Source organism: Sabethes cyaneus, chromosome 3 (assembly GCF_943734655.1).
Source record: "Sabethes cyaneus chromosome 3, idSabCyanKW18_F2, whole genome shotgun sequence".
In the NCBI taxonomy this organism is placed as follows: Eukaryota; Metazoa; Arthropoda; class Insecta; order Diptera; family Culicidae; genus Sabethes; species Sabethes cyaneus.
In genome coordinates, this window is record NC_071355.1 from 137075265 (window position 1) to 137094208 (window position 18944).

The following is an 18944-nucleotide window of genomic DNA, read 5'->3' on the forward strand; positions in this document are numbered from 1 at the left end:
GAAATGATACTTTCTTCGAAAAGATTTTCCGTGAAATGATACCGGCCTAAGGTTTTTCGCGAAATGGTATTCTGCGAAACTCTATATTCCGCGTTATGGTCAACCGAGAATTGGTTTTCCGCAAAATGGTATTCGGCGAAATGGTTTGTAATGATGGCCAATATTTAAATGCTATCCGCTTTATTTTATCAGGTTAAGCAATGGGGGGAGTTGTTTTCTACTTTACTGTGAGGAAAATTTGTATATTAAAACACCCATGAACTCCCCAGGAACTTGCAAAACTCGAGATTGTGACAAAGGTTATCCGAGATTCACGATACAACACAGTTTAATTTGTGGCAATACGAAGTTTGTCGGGTCAGCTAGTGAAATATAATATTGCGAGGTTTTCTCAAAAAATATTGGAAATTAACTGGAAAATTCCTGATATGGTCTATTATAGGAAAATCAATTTTTTGAAAGATCTTCCTTGGTTTCCCCTCTAAGTCAAGTGGTACCTCCTTTCGAAATTCGGTTTTCAGAGTGATATGTATTATAGAAAGGTATAGTACCTTCACAGACTAACAGACGTAACACTTCGAACAAATTTTCTAACAAAACATCGTTTCAATGACACCCCTAAAACTTGGAAAAAACACTAGCAACACCTAGTGTAGTCTTCGCGCTACGCAAAACAGCTTGCTATAAATTTAGCAATGGTATAAATTTACTTGTAAGGGTAAGCTGGGCAAGACCGCCCGCCTAAGCAAAACCACCTGTATAAAAAAAAGTTGTAGCTCAATTTCTAATTTATCTGCTTTAAATGAACAATTGATCTATTACCTACATATAAAAAATAAAAACATAAATATCTGTAATGATTTTCTATTTTTTATTGCGATTTGGAAACACGTCCAAAAAATAGAGTATTTTTTCCATGCGGGGTGAAACACGCCCACTAACGGGGTAAAACCGCCATAGCGTATAACTTTAACAATATTCAACCGATTTGAATGAAACTGGTGCATTGGATTCATGAATTTATCTAATTTAAACAAATTGAATCAGTTTGCTATCAAACAATACATAGTTCCCCGAGAAAGTTCGAAAGAGTGTCCGGCAACCACTCGTATTGGAAAAATATCAGTAATATAGGTACCAACAGTCTTGAAATTGATACCGTGTCCTTAGACAACAAGATGGATCGGGTTAGTCTTCCTGGAGTCAATCTTTAAGGACTAGAGAGGATCTAAGATAAAATATAACAATATGGGTATTAAAGTTCCTGCAATTGATCCGGTAGGTCATTTTTTGACATTTCAAATTGTTCTGATTGATAAAGCAGATACATATTACTTTTCCATTGCTAAGATAATTTGCTATATTTTCATAAAAAATATGTTTATTCCATGTTATTTGTTCCAAGAGGGAGGAATGATTAAAAAAAGCTATATCCGAGAAAACAAGAAAATGTCCATAGCGCCCGCAGGGAAAATTGGCGATTTAGATTTTTCCAAACAGTCCACCAGCTATAAACTAAGCACATTTATATTCTTTTATGTAAATCTGAGATTCTTTGGTCCAAACTATGCAATTATTTTAAAAATCTCCTTATCGCACTAGCATTGTACACGACGGTCTTGCGCCGTTCGTTGTGGGCGGTTTTACCCCCAAATGACCGATTTGCACATTTCACTATTTATTTCAACAAAACTGCATGAACAATTACCTACTTTAGGTACTGTCGGATGAAGACAGGATCAGAGAAGCGATGTGGGTTGGATTTACTGAAAGTTTTAACGTTTTGAATAAAATAAACCCTAAGTTCTGCGGAACAAAGTTATAAAAAACGAAACGATTATAACGAAAAATCTATTTATTTATTTCTCCGATAGTTTATACGATATTGCTGTACAAGGTATTGTAAAATATTGCATACGCATTCAGTAATATGACTGTCATCAACATTTAACACCAATTTGAGCAAGGCCCTGTAAAACCATGGTGGGCGGTTTTACCCCGGCGGGCGTTGTTACCCCGTTTACCCTTATATTATTGAGCGGCGGCGTTCTCGCGCAGCGACTGTTGTTTGAGTCTTGGCTTAAATGAACATTTGAAATGATCGTTTTTATTGGCGATGGAATGAGGCTTCAGTGTTACGTCTGTTAGTCTGTGATACCTTTATACAGTCGAATTTCGCCGGTTGGGCCTCTAATACTTGGGCTTCGTTTTAGTTGGGCCTTCGCTAGTTGGGCTATGGTCCAACTAAAACGAAACTGGATGTTAAAATTGGTTGTCAAGTTAGAACTGACAATCACTCCTCGATTCTTTCAAGGGGTAAGCAAAAGCATATCAACTTGTAATTCGCGTTAATTTTCAATAATCAATTTTTGAAATTTTCACAGATTATTTAAAAAAGAAAAACATCCGCATATTACCCATTTCACTTTACCAAGCTTGGATTAGTTCAAAGAATTCAAGTCGCGTAGCTTCCGATACTTTGTTCTCAACGTATTGAATGATTAAATTCGCCTAAGTCTACGGCTATGCAAATCCACTTTAATAAATCAGCTTAGCTCAATATCGATTCATTGTTTTACAAAATTGTAACACCAACAAAACAAGATTCATGCACCCCTCATGAAATCTTTCCCTTTTGTCAGTTGGCTCAACTAACGAATCACTTTCACTAGTTGGGCCGAGGTGGTGGCCCAACCAACGAAAGACGACTGTAGTCCTTTTTAAATTTGTTATAGTATATAACAAATGTTTAGAAATTGGTCGAAAAATACGCAGTTGATCCGAGGCCCGGAGGGCCGAGTCACATATACCAATCGATAGAGCTCGATGAACTGAGCAATGTCTCTGTGTGTGTGTTTTTTTTTTACGTGAGGAAACGCTCTATGCCAGGCACATTAATGATGTATGTGGCACAGTGTGGGACTCTAACCCACTAAAAACCTCACGGGCGTCTGACCTTAACCCCCCCGGAACTACCGTTAAGTATTACTTCGGGGGGAGGCTGTGTTTGTAAATCGCTCCGTACACCTGTCGAGACGTGAACCGATGCTGAGACGGCGACCAACTTAACGTCCATCCCTTCACGGCCACCCTCGCAGGATTTCTTTCCGTGAGTGTTGTTATTTTGTCAACTTTCACTCTGCTATCGTCGACTCGAGTAGTTCCCGGCGGTGAAGCTACCCTACTCCGACGAGAAGTTCCCCGGCGGTGAAACATTCCCCGAGACCGATTACATGAGACTCTATTTAAGGACTCGACTGTTGATCCTCGCGCCATTTTCGCTGCAGCGCCGACATGATTTGTGTGATGGTTCGGCTGATTATATTTCACGTGTGAATGTCGCGACACATTTTTTGGACTACATTATCTGGGCTGGAATCCTCACCGCTGGTGGCAAACATTTCGCTTCGCATTGCCCCGAATCGTGGGCAGTCAAACACTACATGCTCCGGTGTTTCTTCTACTTCAGCGCACTCCGGACAGAGAGGTGACTCTGCGTGACCGAATCTATGCAGGTACTTTCTGAAGCAACCGTGGCCTGACAAGAATTGAGTCAGGTGGAAGTCGACTTCCCCGTGTTTCCTGTTCATCCACGTGGACACATTCGGGATCAACCGATAAGTCCATCTTCCATTGATTGCGTTGTCCCATTCCACTTGCCACTTACGCAATGTATCTACCCGTCTTCGTTTTCGAGCTCCGCGGAGGCTTCTATTTCTGTAGCATTCTAGATCCTCCTCCAATACCAATCCAATGGGAATCATGCCGGCAATGACGCAGACCGCTTCCAGTGAAATGGTGCGGTAAGCGCTCGCTACTCTCATGCTCATTAGTCTGTACGTACTATTCAAACGCGATAGATTTCTTTTCGTTCTTAATGCCGAGATCCATGCAGGGCTGCCATACCTGAGTATTGACGTGGTTACACTAGCCAGGAGCCTCCTCTTGCTACTATTTATCGCCGAATTGTTCGGCAAGATTCTGGTTAGCGCTGTGATCGCTTTTGCAGCCTTCTGACAGGCATAATTTACGTGACTATTGAAATTTAGTCGGTCGTCGATGATCACGCCCAGCTGCTTCACGTCACGCTTAGAGTCGATGATGCATTCTCCAACTATGATCTTTGCCTGCTGCACTGCCTTTCGGTTGTTAATCACTACCACCTTGGTTTTATGATGAGCTATTACCAGCCTATTCTCTCCCATCCAATCTTCCACCATATGTATGGATTCCATGGCGAGTACCTCCACCTCTTCTCTTGATTCGCCAGTTACTATCAACGCCACATCATCAGCGAAGCCGACAATCTCCACACCCCTGGGGAGGTTCAGCTTCAATACTCCATCGTACATCGCGTTCCATAGCGGCGGGCCAAGGATGGAGCCCTGGGGAACGCCTGCCGTGATTGTAATCCTTCTCTCCACTCTGTCTGTCTCGTATATCAGTGTACGATTCTGAAAGTAACTTTTCAAAATCCTGCAGATACACAGGAACCGTCATGCTAACCAGCGAACGAGCGATTGCTTCCCAGCTGGCGCTATTAAAAGGGCAGATGCTCGTGGGGCCCTGTATGACCACAAACTTGTTTGGGTAGAAAACCTAGCAATATGTATATCAAAATTCATGAATTCACTCCTGCAGTTGATTTGTATGCATTTTAAGTCGATTTGATGAGTTTTCTCCGGAATGGCCACTCCGGAGCAGATCCCCGTGGGGCCCTATGAGGCCACTAACATGTTTGGATAGAAATCCTAGCAACATGTATGCCAAAACTCATGAAATCCGTCCAGGAATAGATTTTTACCCATTTTGAGTACATTTAATGGGTTGTTCGCGAGATGGTCATTTCGGAGCAGTTTTCTGTAGGGCCCTGTGAAGCCGCTAACATACTTGGATAGAAACCCTAGCAATATGTATGTCAAAGTTCATGAAATCACTCCAGGAGTTGATTTTTATCCATTTATTGACTTATCCCCGGAATGTCCACTTCGGGGCAGATTCCCGTGGGGTCTATTATGACCACAAACATATTTGGATAGAAACCATAGCAATAGTGGAGTGGCCATTCCTGGGACAACCCATCAAATGTACTCAAAATAAATAATTATCAATTCCTGGGCGGATTTCATGAATTTTGGCATACATATTGCTAGGGTTTCTATCCAAACATGCTTGTGGTCATACAGGGCCCATGGGAATCTGCCCCGAAGTGGCCATTGCCGGGACAAGTCATCAAATGGACTCAAAATTGATAAAACTCAACTCCTGGAGAGATTTCATGACCTTTGACATACATATTGCTAGGGTTTCTACCCAAATATATTAGCGTCCTCATAGGGCCCCACAGGAACCTGTTCCGGAGTGGCCATTTCGTGGAAAACCCATCAAATGTACTCAAAATGGATAAAAATCTATTCCTGGACGGATTTCATTAGTACCAAAGGTCCAATGTGCAAATGAGAGATTCTTTTTGCGTCTCCTCTCTTACGCTTACTATGGCGGCATAAATGCACTTGAATGCGTCTATTTTGCATGAAACGGTTGCCGGTGTTATTGAAAAGTTAATCCTTCAGAAAAATTAGCTTGAAATGCATTTATGCCGCCGTATTAAGCATAAGAGAGGAGACGCAAAGAGAATCTCTCATTTGCATATTGGACCTTTTGACATGTTGGTCGAGATTTTAATGTTTATCTGTAAGTAAAAAATAAAAAGGTTCGACAAAACGGGACTTTTCTTTTAAAAAGGAGATACTACCACTAATCGTGGGGGGTATCAACCGGCACCAAATTTAAGATTTTTGCTTTCTGACCTAAAATGAACAATCTGATAAAATTTGGTTCAAATTAGTGAAGCTCGATTACACGGTTCTTATCGGATACTTTGCATGTGTTAACTCTAATAGATAATTTTTAGATTTCACATCTGAATAACTTGAGAATGACTGGGCCTAGAAACAGTTTATTTAAGAATTTAGTTCAAAGTGATGCGTATAGAATTTGACTCTGCCAGTTGTATAAAAATTATAAATTCAAATACAAATCAAAAATAATATTTGAGCTGGAAATGCCCATATTAAATGACATATAAGATGGTATAACAAAGGTTCCTTTCACCACTACGTGGATTAAATCGGGTTTTTATATATAAAGTAGAAAGACAAAAACATTTCAATTACTGTAAGGTATGCTTAACAGTGTTCTATATTCTGAGTTTATTGGTTTTTTTTTGCTTTAGTTACCTATTGTATGTAATTTTGAAGAGAAAATTTATTCAAACGTGGGTTCCGGTTGCCCATCCTAGTAAGTGTAAGGTTGAAAAGTTTATCAAACTTTCCTGCTGGCGTACTCCGTTTTGCTGTTGTAAGTGATTAAACCATCGTGAAATATTAAGGTAATTTTCCTTATCCAACGGTGATAAAGTGGCCTAAAACAAGTGATTGTTGTTGAGTTAGATGATTATAATATCATTAGGGTAGTGTTCAAGGCATGATAACGAAACGTTGATAGGTACTATTTACGAAACAACATTTATAATATTGTGTAAAAAATTTAGTCTCGTAATTAAAATTTACCCAATAAAAATGCATTCATGTAGCGTGTTTAACAGCACAAGGGTTTCACTTTTTAAACTTTTGAATAAAATAATCGGCTTTGCATGTTTACCGACTTTCTCGTCGTTCAGTTTTTTTTTATTAGTATAAAAATTGTATCATTGACTTTTGTTTTTACCGAGATAACCCATAGGTATTAACATTAGCAGTAAATAACTTTTTTTTCATTTTGGCGTATTTTACTGCAAGCTGCTGTATATAGGGTATGTTGCTACATCGTCGTAATTGCCTATTCCCGTCCTATCCAACACAAATTATTAAAAATATCAGCATTTTTATGACACACAATGCAAAACTAGTTATTCCCTAATATTTTAGTTAGTTGTCTATCATACGCAATCAATCAAAGTGAGCTGAGATCTATTTAAATGCTTTTTATCATTAAAGAAGTCCTACCAGCCAAATTTTCTACGTTTTTTCGTGCGACGAAGAAGACAATGTCGACTAATCGTTTTAATTTCCGTCATTCATAAATGAAAATAACTCACGCAAGGCATTGTCGTTATTCTACAGCCAGAAAAACTTGCCTGACCTGCAGAAATTTTGTAGAATAACATTTGTCATGCCGTCCTACACAAATACATGCGCGTTAGCTTCGTAAACATTGTTGTGATTTTTAGTTCGGACGATGAAAAATTTTGTTGGACGGATTTTAAAACGGTACGACGAATTTTAGCAATAAAGTCAGTTGCGTAATTTCAATAATATGCTTTAATAGTCGCTTTTCAGTGATTTCAAAGTTCACGGATCGGAAGGTAAGTGTGTTTTAGTCAAAACAGTACAAGAACTTTTGGAGTATTCACTAAATCCATCCAGCAAAAGATGAAAATTAGAATGGCTTTCCTTATTACGACGGGAATTAGAAAAAGACGCTATTAGCTTTTGATTACGTATAGTTGTAATTTAGCCTTCAAAACTACTCAAATTCTTCTTGTCAGTAATCAACTGTAAATAAGCATTGTCAGCACTACAAGAAGGTTAGCATTAAAGCAGCCGTATATTTTGCCAAAACAATTTTACGGAGCATTTATTGGTTATGTGGGTAAGAAATGATAAAATCACACTTGAGAAATTTCAGGTTGAACCTTAATTACCAATATTTGACAATTGAAGAAAAATCGTGAATGAAAAATTATCTGTTTTGATACCTTTTTGGATTAAGTTTCAGATGTTATATGAGAAAAAATCAAGTGATCGGAAAAAGTAATACAGTGGACCCCCGTTCGTTTGAACGATTACTCATGCAAACTAACGGGGTTAATTTTTAATTTGAACAACTGGTAACCCGAAATATGCAGAAACTTGTGTGAACTGGTCGCCCGTCTCTTTGTTATTGTTTTGGTGGTTTGATTAGTTTGCAGTTGCAAGCAGCGAATATTTCATTCTACGATCGAATTTCTATCATAATCGTTGGAAAAACGCAACGTGAAACAGAATAAACACGCTAGATCAGTACAAACAAATCGTGTTTATGTGCATTGTCTTCATAAGCAAATGATGCCATATTGAGAATGACATTTGAACCATTTTTAATTTGCACGTCGTGCAAACCAACGGGGTTCAAATTAAAAAGTGTTCAGATTAAGAACGGTCAAACGAACGGGGGTCCACGGTAATACTTGTGCAATAAATGCTCTTATTATGACGTCATTTTAGTAGGTATTCAAAATATGATATTGAAACAAAATAAACCTGCTTACCAGTGTATCATGCAGAGCATAATAGACTACTACATCTGCTAAACTGAGAGTGTAATTTACCAGATATGAACGCACGGCTAAGTAGTTATTCAATTCCTAGTAAAACAAATTATAATTTAATCAGTATTTTGCGATAAGCATAATATAATAATGTTAAACGAACCTCTAAAACTATCTTTGCAATATGTTTATCCTTAGCTGCCGGTAACACAAATAAGACTGAATAGTCAATCCATTGTGCTACTTGCGATTCGACTTCAATATCTTTGAAACTATCTTTAATAATTTCATTTTTACTTTCTCGTGCCAAAGACAACAAAATAGAGCAATATCCAGAAATACTTTCGTTAGACTTTGGTATATACCTGGTTATTATCTAAAATGATAAATTTTTATTAATTCTATAAAAGGATATACCCAGTTATATACTCACTTTTTCAGAATTGTATCCGATTTTTCCCGGAGTAACTTTCATAAAATTGGCAGCCTTTGTAACGTCCTCAATACTAACCATATTGAAAAATATTGCGCTTCTGTTATACAAAATATTTAGCTGAATGGCACTAAGAATATTATAATTTTATTCAAATGCTCAAACCCCTTGTGCCTTGTCGTTGTCACGCTGTCTTTTGAAGTTGGTTGAAATTGGTTGAATTTAGAGTGACTATATACCAGGGGGCTGATATGACGTCACATTTTCGTTGCTCACATGAAAAAGGCGGCAAACGCAAAGCGATTTCACAAAACGAATTTATCTAACCATTTTCACAGTTTCATGTATTTCGCTTAATTGTCTGCCTGAAATTGGCTATGTGATGCTAAAACCTTGACTAAAATCGAACTAAAACTAACAAAATTTAACAATTTATACATCCGACTCGGTTGTCAGCTTGAGCCCATCTATGAAGCTGTCAGCTTGGGCCCGCTCTATGTTGGCTACGTTTTTTTGTATAGGTTGGTATTGGAAGTGTCATTCCCGTGCTATATACAGAGTGGCGACATGTCATCCCAAATGTACACACAGAAAAATTTCATGGTAAATTCTACCATTTTAGGGGTAAGCTTGACCAGAAAAGTATGGTGGTTTTCAACCGACTGGGAAAACTGGTCTAGACAACATTTTCATGGTTATTTCGACTATAAGCTTGAACAATGGACGCATGGTACGGTTGACCACGCATAGTAGGCATAACTATAATCTGTATACCATAAAATTGTCATCATTACAATGCTTTAGTTATCATAACCACTTTTTGTATAGTTTTACTGACAAGAAAATAGTCATCTTGGACAAAAAAATAAACGGAACTAGCTGGTTGCAGTGACAATTTTATGGTAAAAATGACCATGTATGGTTGGGACAACTATAATTTAAAACTATACAATTGTCATCATGACAATGGTTTTGTTATCATGACCAGGTTTTGTATGATATTGCTGACAAGAAAATAGTCATCTTAAACACGCAATGAACGGGACGAGTTGGTTGTCGTGACAATTTCGTGGTAAAAATGACGTTATTAACTATTGTTGAAATAACCATGAACGTAGTCATCTCAACTATAAATTTTATAGTTTTTATCATCATTCACGTTATACTTACTCCGAAAGAATCAAACGAATCTTTTGCAATAAATGAATGTGGTGCACCTGCAGGTATACTTGCAGAGAAACTTTCAAGTATACTTGCAGATGCACCACATTCAATTATTGCAAAAGATTCATATGATTCTTTCGAAGTAAGCATAATGTGAACGGTAATATATAAATAAATTAGACGGATTTCTCATTATTTCACAATCCAAATAACAAACAATCGGTTATGTCTATACATATATATCGTAGATTACTATAATTTTAACAGGAATTTTACGTACGTTTTTGGTGTGGCTCTGCAGTGTAGGTTTGCTGACTGTGGTTACCTGCATTCCGAGTATAGATTCATCCGCGGCTAAAACCACAATTTGCGATGTTCAGCCTGCAGCAGAGCCGGTCAGATCTGGCATATTTAGCTGGAATATACTGAAGTGAAACCACTGGCTACCTATTAGTTTGAACAGCCTGAACATTAATCGAATGTGGCATAGACTTCACGTTATCCTATTTGGGATGAGAAGCGGTTTTAGACGTGTGCTAAACTAACACATACCAATACTTACCTCAAAGTTGTCGAGCCCGTGTAGCTACTACTCTAAAAATCCTTATCATGATGGCACATCCAATGACGATCATCGGTTATTGGGACTTCGAATAAATTGGAAACATCTCCCGGGGGCATTATGCAGCAGAATCCTGTACGGATGGGAAAATCGATAATCCTGGAAATAGTTTTCTGGACATATGCCGTATTCTTGACTGCAGACAACACGTCTAACTTAAGCCTATCCATGATGCCACAGGACAGGATATGATCTTAACTACAGGATAAGATTCTCCACCGTGCACCATGCATTGAAAATATTGTTATTTCATCTGTTATAAACGGCAAGCAAAGGTGATCTCCGTCAAGTGATTTAACAATTGGTTTCTGATCAATTTCATCAGAACAGGTTGATACAACCGACATAATTAGCATTTTATATATGTTCGGTTCTAAGGGAAAGTCTGTCATACGGCAATCTAATCATGCCGGCTGTCTTTCGTTGTCTAATGCAGATAAAGAGTGCAATAGGTCTGAAGCAGGCAACAGTAATTCAACTAGCGGAGCATCCATAAAATCAAACTGCAGGAAATCGTTAATTCCTAGCTGAAATATCATTGTGGTCAAATCGGTACGCTAAATTTTTGGAACCAGCATCGGAAGCGTTTTACGTTCCATTCTAGTTTTTGAGATGAAGACTTTTTGCTCAACAAATCCTGAATTAACCACATAATAAATACCATCGACTGTGAGCGATGTTTTCGTTATTGCCGTTCGTAGTGTGTCAGCAACTTAAATAACAGACGACTGAAATGAACAAAATTGAATAAACATTGAAATACGACAAAAATTAAATACTCACTTCGTTCGTTCGTTGGATATGCCGTAGTTTCGGGGTAGTTTAAAGGCCGGCCGAAATCTTCCGATCAAGTAGGACGTCATAACTGCTGGTAGAAGTAGATTTTACGATTGAAATATTTCAAAGTCTCGGAGTTGCTAATTGTGACTCTGATCGGTTTTAGAAGTCTATTGTGCTCCAGTGTCTGCTGACGGAAATAGTTTGACGATGGTCTAGCTCAGTGGTGGCCACGGTACAACCATATTGCGGGCTAAATCAGATCTCCCCAATAGATCCGCGGCCCTAAATAACTTCTGACATTAATAAATTCAACCTATAGTGTCCGTCCGCCATCTATCAAACCAGTTCGCGGGCCGCAAAGGCCAAATTCAAGAGCCGCAGTTTGGCCATCACTGGTCTAGCTGGTGTTACATAGGATGTCATTTTGAATTATTCGACTGAAGGTACCGAAAGTGTAATCCTCAATTCCCGACACGAATCAGCCATCGTTGGCAGTTCCAGAACCTGCTTTTTGTTTGTACGTGTGGCAGGATGTTCGAACTGGTTTGTCTGATCATCTGGATGCTACGCTTGTTCCGCACCTGCCACTCTACCGGTCAGGAAAAATATGTACTAACTTTTGATTCCTGTCGGTCTACTATATTGCCGCTTTCCTCTGTCGAAACGTATTTACTTCTGTTTTTTTTTGCTGAAATATCCAGTAAAACACTGTACCTGGAAAACAACATATTAGCCTCAACCGTTTGAAACAGTCCTAATCGAGTTCATTGCTGGTCCTAAAAAGAGTTATTTATTATGGTGTATTTGAAGATAATAAAAGATGATTTTTCTATTTCTTTACCTAAAGCACAAATGGTGCTTCCTATAGTCCGTACGGTATGGAGTTATGATGACGACGATTAAAACTTTGGATTGATTCTTTTTTTTTCACTGGCCTAATAAAATAAAAAGTTTCACTGGCCTGTGGATTCCGATATAAAACATCTGTTGGTGAGCAAACCGTGATCATTGTATTGTATTTACGACGAATCAAGAAGATCTATGACGTGGATCTTGGACCCGGCAACAATACCGTTCGCACAATAGAGGCTAAATGTGATTGCTGGATGGTGTTGGCTCATTCCTAGTTTTTGTAAAGAGCTGCAATCCGGTTATGTTCGATATTTCGGAAGCAAGTAACAGATGCAAATTTTCTTAAAAATATGTTGCGGAAAATATAAAGAAAAAGAAAATATTGTACCCAACAAATATTTTTGTTATATAACAACTTATCAGGCGTTTGCTACTCGGTATTAGCTATACAATGGTTTTAATAAGGTATACTATTAAACAAAAATGTTTGTTGGGTATACAGAAAAATGAATTTTGTCTGTTCTGCATGTGCCTTATAGACTAGGAAACTACTAAACCGATCGGAGTGAAAATTTGTATGCGGTTTTTAGGGCCAGGGAAGGTTCTTATTGTACTAGCTAGTGCTGCTAATGAAAATACGTCTGTGCCGCCCAGTTGTAAAGTTTGTACTTCCCAGTATGTATATTAAATAGCATATCCAAGAATCTATGTTTACTAGATCAACGGATAATAGAGTTTATAAATATTTTACTATACTACACAGGGTGGCTCCCATACAAATAAAACCCAAATTTTACATATCTCGAGAACCAATCAAGCAAATTGAACCAAATTTTGGATGAGGTGGGGTTTTCCCTTCTCTGGAAGGGGTTGTACTCACACAAATAAAGCGGATATTTTTGCAAAACTCAAAAACTAATTGAACTCGAGAAAAATTCTTCCATAAACATTAGTCAATATCAAGATCACTAAAAACTGCTTATATGCACTAGATGATTCAGGGCGAGACGGCCGCAGGTCGCGAGTACTGCCGGCGGAAGCGCTGACCACTACGAGGGGGGGCAGTCCCCAGAGAAAACACCTCTGTCTAGGTTTATTTGTTTTCCTAGGTCTACTGCCCTCTATTACTTTCTTTCAGTTGGGTCCGAACGAGCGACGGCGGGTAAGTGAGGATCGCACCCGCGAAATAGTACTTTTCGCTAAAAGGGTTTTCGCGAAATGGTATTCCGCTAACACTATATTCCGCATTATGGTCAACTGAGAATTGGTTTTCCGCGAAAATTCGGCGAAATGTTATATAATCACGGTGAATATTTAAATACTATTAGCTTTATTTTATCTGCCGTAATAATAATGGTGGGAGCAGCCACGTAGCCAGGGGGGCCTGGCGGCCTTGGCCCATCCCCCGAAATATTTTGGCTCACATTTTTATCGCGGCACTGCAAGAGATCTGTCGCAAAGGCGAGAAGGTGTGGAGGATCCGTGGCGGTAAAGCCAAATTTTTCCAGAGCGGTGGAGCGATCGACGAGCTGGGAACGGGTTTCGTAGTATTAGGAAAAATGCAGGATCACGTAATGGACTGGAAAGCGATCAACGAGAGGATGTGTGTGTTGAGAATAAAAGGCCGTTTCTTCAACTACACCATCATAAACGAGCATTGTCCATACGAAGGTAGACCCGACGACGAGAAGGAAGCGTTCTATGTGCAGCTGCAGGCAACGTACGACAGCTGCACACGACAGGACATCAAGATCGTCATCGGCGATATGAACGCCCAGGTCGGCAGGGAAGCAATGTATAGACCGGTGATCGGGTCCCATAGCCTGCACACCGATACGAACGACAACGGCCAGCGATGCATGATCACCAGCGATGGTGATCAGAAGCACTTTCTTTTCCCACAAAGATATCCAAAAAGCCACCTGGAGATCACCTGACCAATGAACTTCGAACCAAATCGACCATATTCACATCGAGGGCCGGTTTTTCTCGAATATCACCAACGTACACTCCCTACGGGGTACGGATACCGACTCGGACAATTACCTAATAGCAGTACACGTGCGCTTAAAGCTAGATGCTTCGACCCTCGAAAACGGGTGGAGTATGATACGCTCGGCCGTCAACGGGGTCGCAACCTCGGCGCTAGGAGTGGAAACCTCGAGCGGAACCAAAAAAGTGGTCTCTAGGAAACTCCGGTAATATACGTGGGAAAGGCGAGACCACACGAAGCCAGCTCCCCCTCGATCCAAAGTGTGTTCGGCTACTGGTAGTAAGAAAACTACGGCCTCCATGAGGCCAAACCTCCGGTAATTCCGTCTCTCCTAAATGCCAGTGAGCGGAAAAATCACAAAAATACAGTGCAGATAAACCTTCCACTTGCGAAAGCTGTTTCGGGCGTAATTTTCAGGAGGTTTATCGAACACGGCGTGGACCTGGCCCTGGGGTGACATTGCGATTCTCGTTTCGAGTGATTTTGGTTCGTTTCGACCACGTTAAATGAATGGGCGAAACGAACTAAAATCACTCGAAACGAAAATCGCAATACCACCCCTGATTCAAGAGCCCTGGGTCTACAAAGGAAGAATACAAGGTATTCAAACAAGAACATGTAAGTTCTTCTATGATGACAAATATGATCCTCCGAGAGCTGCTGTCTTGGCCAACGCAAACATTAATTGTTTGCCCATTACAGAGTTCATCAAACGAGACATAGTGGCGATCAGAGTTGAGGTATCAATCGCCAAGGGAAATCCGATATTATCGTAGCATCGCCCCATTTTCCTGGAGACGTTCCTAAGGTTGCAACTCAAGAGGTTGCGGCGTTCGTCAAATTCTGCATAGAAGTCAACACAGACTGTATTATCGGCTGCGATGCCAACGCTATCGCATTTTGTGGGGAAGCACCGACCAGGGGTGTGAAATTGTCAAAATTTTGCGGACTAAACATCCATGAATGGCGACAATTTGGAACCAGCCAGCGTATCGAAAATAACAGCTAATAATAGTTAAATTATAACTAAAAGGCTACGTTTAACTGCTTTCTAATTAATTTCAGTTGTTTTAAAACGAATCAACCTTTAAGTAGGTCCCAGCACCAAAGGTATTAAAACCAATGAGTGGGACATGGACAATGTATGTGATTTGACAGCCACACCACCTCGCTGGCACCGACATCAACAATCGAGATGAGTGCCTTTTAGAATTTCTCTCGTTAAACAATATCGACATTGCTAATAAAAACAATGAACCTACATTCATGAATGCTATGAGGCAGGAAGTCTTGGACCTGATCTTGTGAGAAGCTAAGAGGCAAAAGGTTTCGAATATGTGGGTTTTGCTGATGATTTGGTCATCATGGTTCTTTGAAAATTCGACGACGTGATATCGGATAGAATGCAGAGGGCCTTGGTGTAGTAAAGAAGGCCTGGGCATCAATCCCTCTATAACAACAATTGTTTGTGTTGTTTCACTAGGAAGAAGAAACTGAAATTACAATCTCTACACCTTAAGGAAGAAATTAAATGAAGAGTCTCGTCTCGTCCTATACGCTAAACTATCTTGGCACGCACACTTAGATTTAATAATTAGCAAGGCAGACTGCCTTATGGGTATGTTCTAGACTGGTAGGAAAAAAATGGGTCCTCAAACCAAAAATGGTGATGTGGGTCTATACCGCCGTTGTGAGACCTAAGATAGCTTATGCCTCGTAGGTATGGTGGCCAAAAACTAATAAAAGCCACAGCTATTGAAAATTTGAACAAACTTCAACGATTATCATGCATGGCCGTAACTGGAGCAATGAAAAGCACACTTTCAAAGGTTCTAGAAGCTATCCTCCACTTACTACCCCTGAACCAACATGTTCAGTTAGAGGCTAAGAAAAGTGTCCTAACACTTAAACGATTGAAGACAATACTCGACGGAGATAAAACCGGTCACTTGAGTATCCTGAATCTTCTACCTGTTTGTCGGTCCAGCTGCGGAAATGAATAGTGATTGGATGGAAGCTAGAATCAACTATGATATCCCATACACATTAAACGAACCCTCACGTTCGGTATGAGTTGGGGAGGGACCTAGCCTCCACAGTGGTTCAATCAAGTTCTATACCGACAGGTCAAAAATGGAAGTCAAAATGGGTGCTGGAGTGTACTGTCCCAGAACAAGAATATCTGTAGCTATGGGAGACTGGCCCACAGTCGTCCAGGCAGCGATACCCAAGTAACAATTTCAGGCTGATCAAACGCTTTTATAGCTGATTTTATTCAACCTGTGGCTGGTCTATGGTTTAGGTTTAGAAATGAAAACCTTTTTTCAGCTCTTAAACATCTAAATCTGGTGATTTTATCAAGCTTCAGGCTAATTAATAGCTGCTCTCGAAGCTGCAATGAAGCTTAATAGAAACTTTTTTGCACTTTTAAATAGCCAATTTGCGCAATGCTGTCAATTCTATTTTTAGAACGAGAAATAGTTTTGCAATCTACTTTTCCAGTCGCTTAATCAACGCTTCATCAAATTTTATTCAGCCAAAAAAATCTATTTTTAAAAATTTAATAAAATGTGGAACGGCGTCACTATTTTTTATTTAGCCGTGAACGCGATATTTTTAGTTTCGAATAACTTTCATTCGTACAAGTCAGTTAGCTAATTAAAAATGCATGTCTTTTTTCCGGGAATTGAACCCGCCATCTTTTGATCCATAAGCACTCACCGTATCATCCGCCCCATTTGCACCTGCAGAACAGACAGTGAAAATATCTTTACACCTGAAGCCTAGCCCGCCTAGCGTGAAGCAGTCGATAATGTCGATAACTGACAAACTTTTGCTGTCAGCCGAATTGCGAAATTCTATGATCTGACAGTATGTGTGCTGTGAGCCGAATGAAAACTTGGTAGAAGTTTGTAAAGCCACTTTAACATCCTTAAGCAGACTTAAAGTTGTTTGAGCTGTAAGCCTAACGAAAGCTTCCACTCTACATTTTAACACCTTTAAGCAGCTGTAAATCGGTTTGATGTTTACGGCTGTTTAGAAGCAGATTGTTTAGCAATAAAATCCGCTAATAAGCTTTTTTATCAGCTTTTGGGAGAGAACTGGTTTGAAAAACTTAAAGTAGCTTAAACATCGCTTATTTAAACACCATTTGAGTGCTTACTTTATGCAGCTTTGATCGCCTTAAACCAACCCGTAAACAGCCATTGCTCTTGTAATTCAGCTACCGTTGTTACTTGGGTAACAGCTATAATAGAATATAGGGTCAGGTGGAGCAAGACGGGTCACCTAAGGAAAGTACCCGATGCGTTTTTCTACGAATTCAATTTTAAGCAGCTTATCATTTATTTAGATAAATCACTAATAATATAAATCCAAAAATAACCAAAATAAATAAAACGAAACAAAATAAAAGTTATATCAGACAAAAAGTGAAATGTCGGAAAACTACCCTTTTGCCGCATTAACTGTTTTGTGGATAAAATATATGCCGGGCCAGCTAAAAACTTATTTAATAACAACAATAAATAAACTCAAAAATATAGATATATGGACAAACATAGAGTGCCACACAAGTCTTTTTCAGTCTAACCCATCTTGCCCCTATTGAGCTGGTAGAACAAAATACATGTTTATTTAAAACTTTGTAGTATATAACAAACTAGCTGACCCGACAAACTTCCCCCATTGCTTAGCCTGATAAAATAAAGCGGATAGCATTTAGATATTCGCCATCATTGCAAACCATTTAGCCGAATACCATTTTGCGGAACACCAATTCTCGGTTGACTATAACGCGGAATATAGAGTTTCGCAAAATACTATTTCGCGAAAAACCTTACGCGGGATGTACCATTTCACGGAAAATCTTTTCGTAGAAAGTACCATTTCGCAGGGGTGACCCAACTGAAGGAAAGTAATAGAGGTCAGTAGATCTAGGAAAATAAATAAACCTAGATAGAGGTAATCTCTACGGGGGGCTGCCCCTCACAGTGGCCGGCGCTTCCGACTGCAGGTCGCCGGCAACACTCGCGGCGTGTGGCCGTCGCACGCTGAATTATCTAATGTTACTATTGATAGTTTTTGGTGGTTAATCAATAACAAGATTAATGTTTTATGAAAGAATCTAAAATTGCTCAAATTCGATTAGTTTTTGAGTTACGCAAAAATTTCTGTTTTATTTGAATGAGAGTCCTTGTCCCCCTACCACAGAGGTGAGGGGTCTCAAACCATCATTAAAAGAATGCTGGCTCCAAAACCCCCCCACATGCCAAATTTGGTTCCATTTGCTTGATTACTTCTCGAGTTATAAGGAAATTTGTATTTCATTTGCAAGGGAGCCCCCCCCCCTCCTAAAAACCGAGAGGGGTCCAATTTCATCATAGAAAAAATTCATGCCTCCAAAAACACCCACATGCCAAATATGGTTCCATTTGATTAACTAGTTCTCGAGTTATAAGGAAATTTGTATTTCATTTGTATAGGAGCCCCCTCTCCTGAAGCGGGGAAAGGTTTCAATTCATCATAGAAAACATTCTTGTCTCCAAAAACACCCATATGTCATATTTTGTTCCACTTGCTTGATTAGTTCACGAGTTACGAGAAAATTTGTGTTTCATTGGTATGGGAGCGGCACTAAAAGCCTTTAAAGTTTTTAAGTGCTCCTCAAAAATTGTCTGGGATTGCAATTGCTTCTTACGGCAACTAAGCCAAGTGAACTCGGTAAAATTGTACTAGGTTCCTGGTCATTGCGCTATAGAGTGGAATGAACTTGCAGACGAACCAGCCA

At 39.5% G+C, this 18944-nt stretch overlaps 1 protein-coding gene across 1 annotated transcript; it reads right to left on the bottom strand.

The window, feature by feature from the left end:
* Positions 1-6181: 6181 nt before the first annotated feature.
* On the bottom strand, positions 6182-8979 carry LOC128743201 (eukaryotic translation elongation factor 1 epsilon-1). Its single transcript, XM_053839731.1, has 5 exons — positions 8910-8979; positions 8745-8844; positions 8475-8687; positions 8312-8407; positions 6182-6424 (listed from the first exon to the last, which is right to left on the bottom strand). Exons 2-5 carry the CDS (start codon positions 8823-8825, stop codon positions 6272-6274), a joined length of 543 nt encoding a protein of 180 aa, XP_053695706.1. The 5' UTR covers positions 8826-8844; positions 8910-8979; the 3' UTR covers positions 6182-6271.
* Positions 8980-18944: the final 9965 nt, after the last annotated feature.

What these genes read in the sequence shown, in the direction of transcription:
- LOC128743201 (XM_053839731.1), bottom strand. Translation starts at nt 8,825, where the DNA reads ATGGTTAGTATTGAGGACGTTACAAAGGCTGCCAATTTTATGAAAGTT. An exon ending in TCGGATACAATTCTGAAAAA is followed by an intron (nt 8,688 to 8,744) that starts GTGAGTATATAA and finishes TTATCATTTTAG; the next exon opens with ATAATAACCAGGTATATACC. An exon ending in TTGCAAAGATAGTTTTAGAG is followed by an intron (nt 8,408 to 8,474) that starts GTTCGTTTAACA and finishes TTGTTTTACTAG; the next exon opens with GAATTGAATAACTACTTAGC.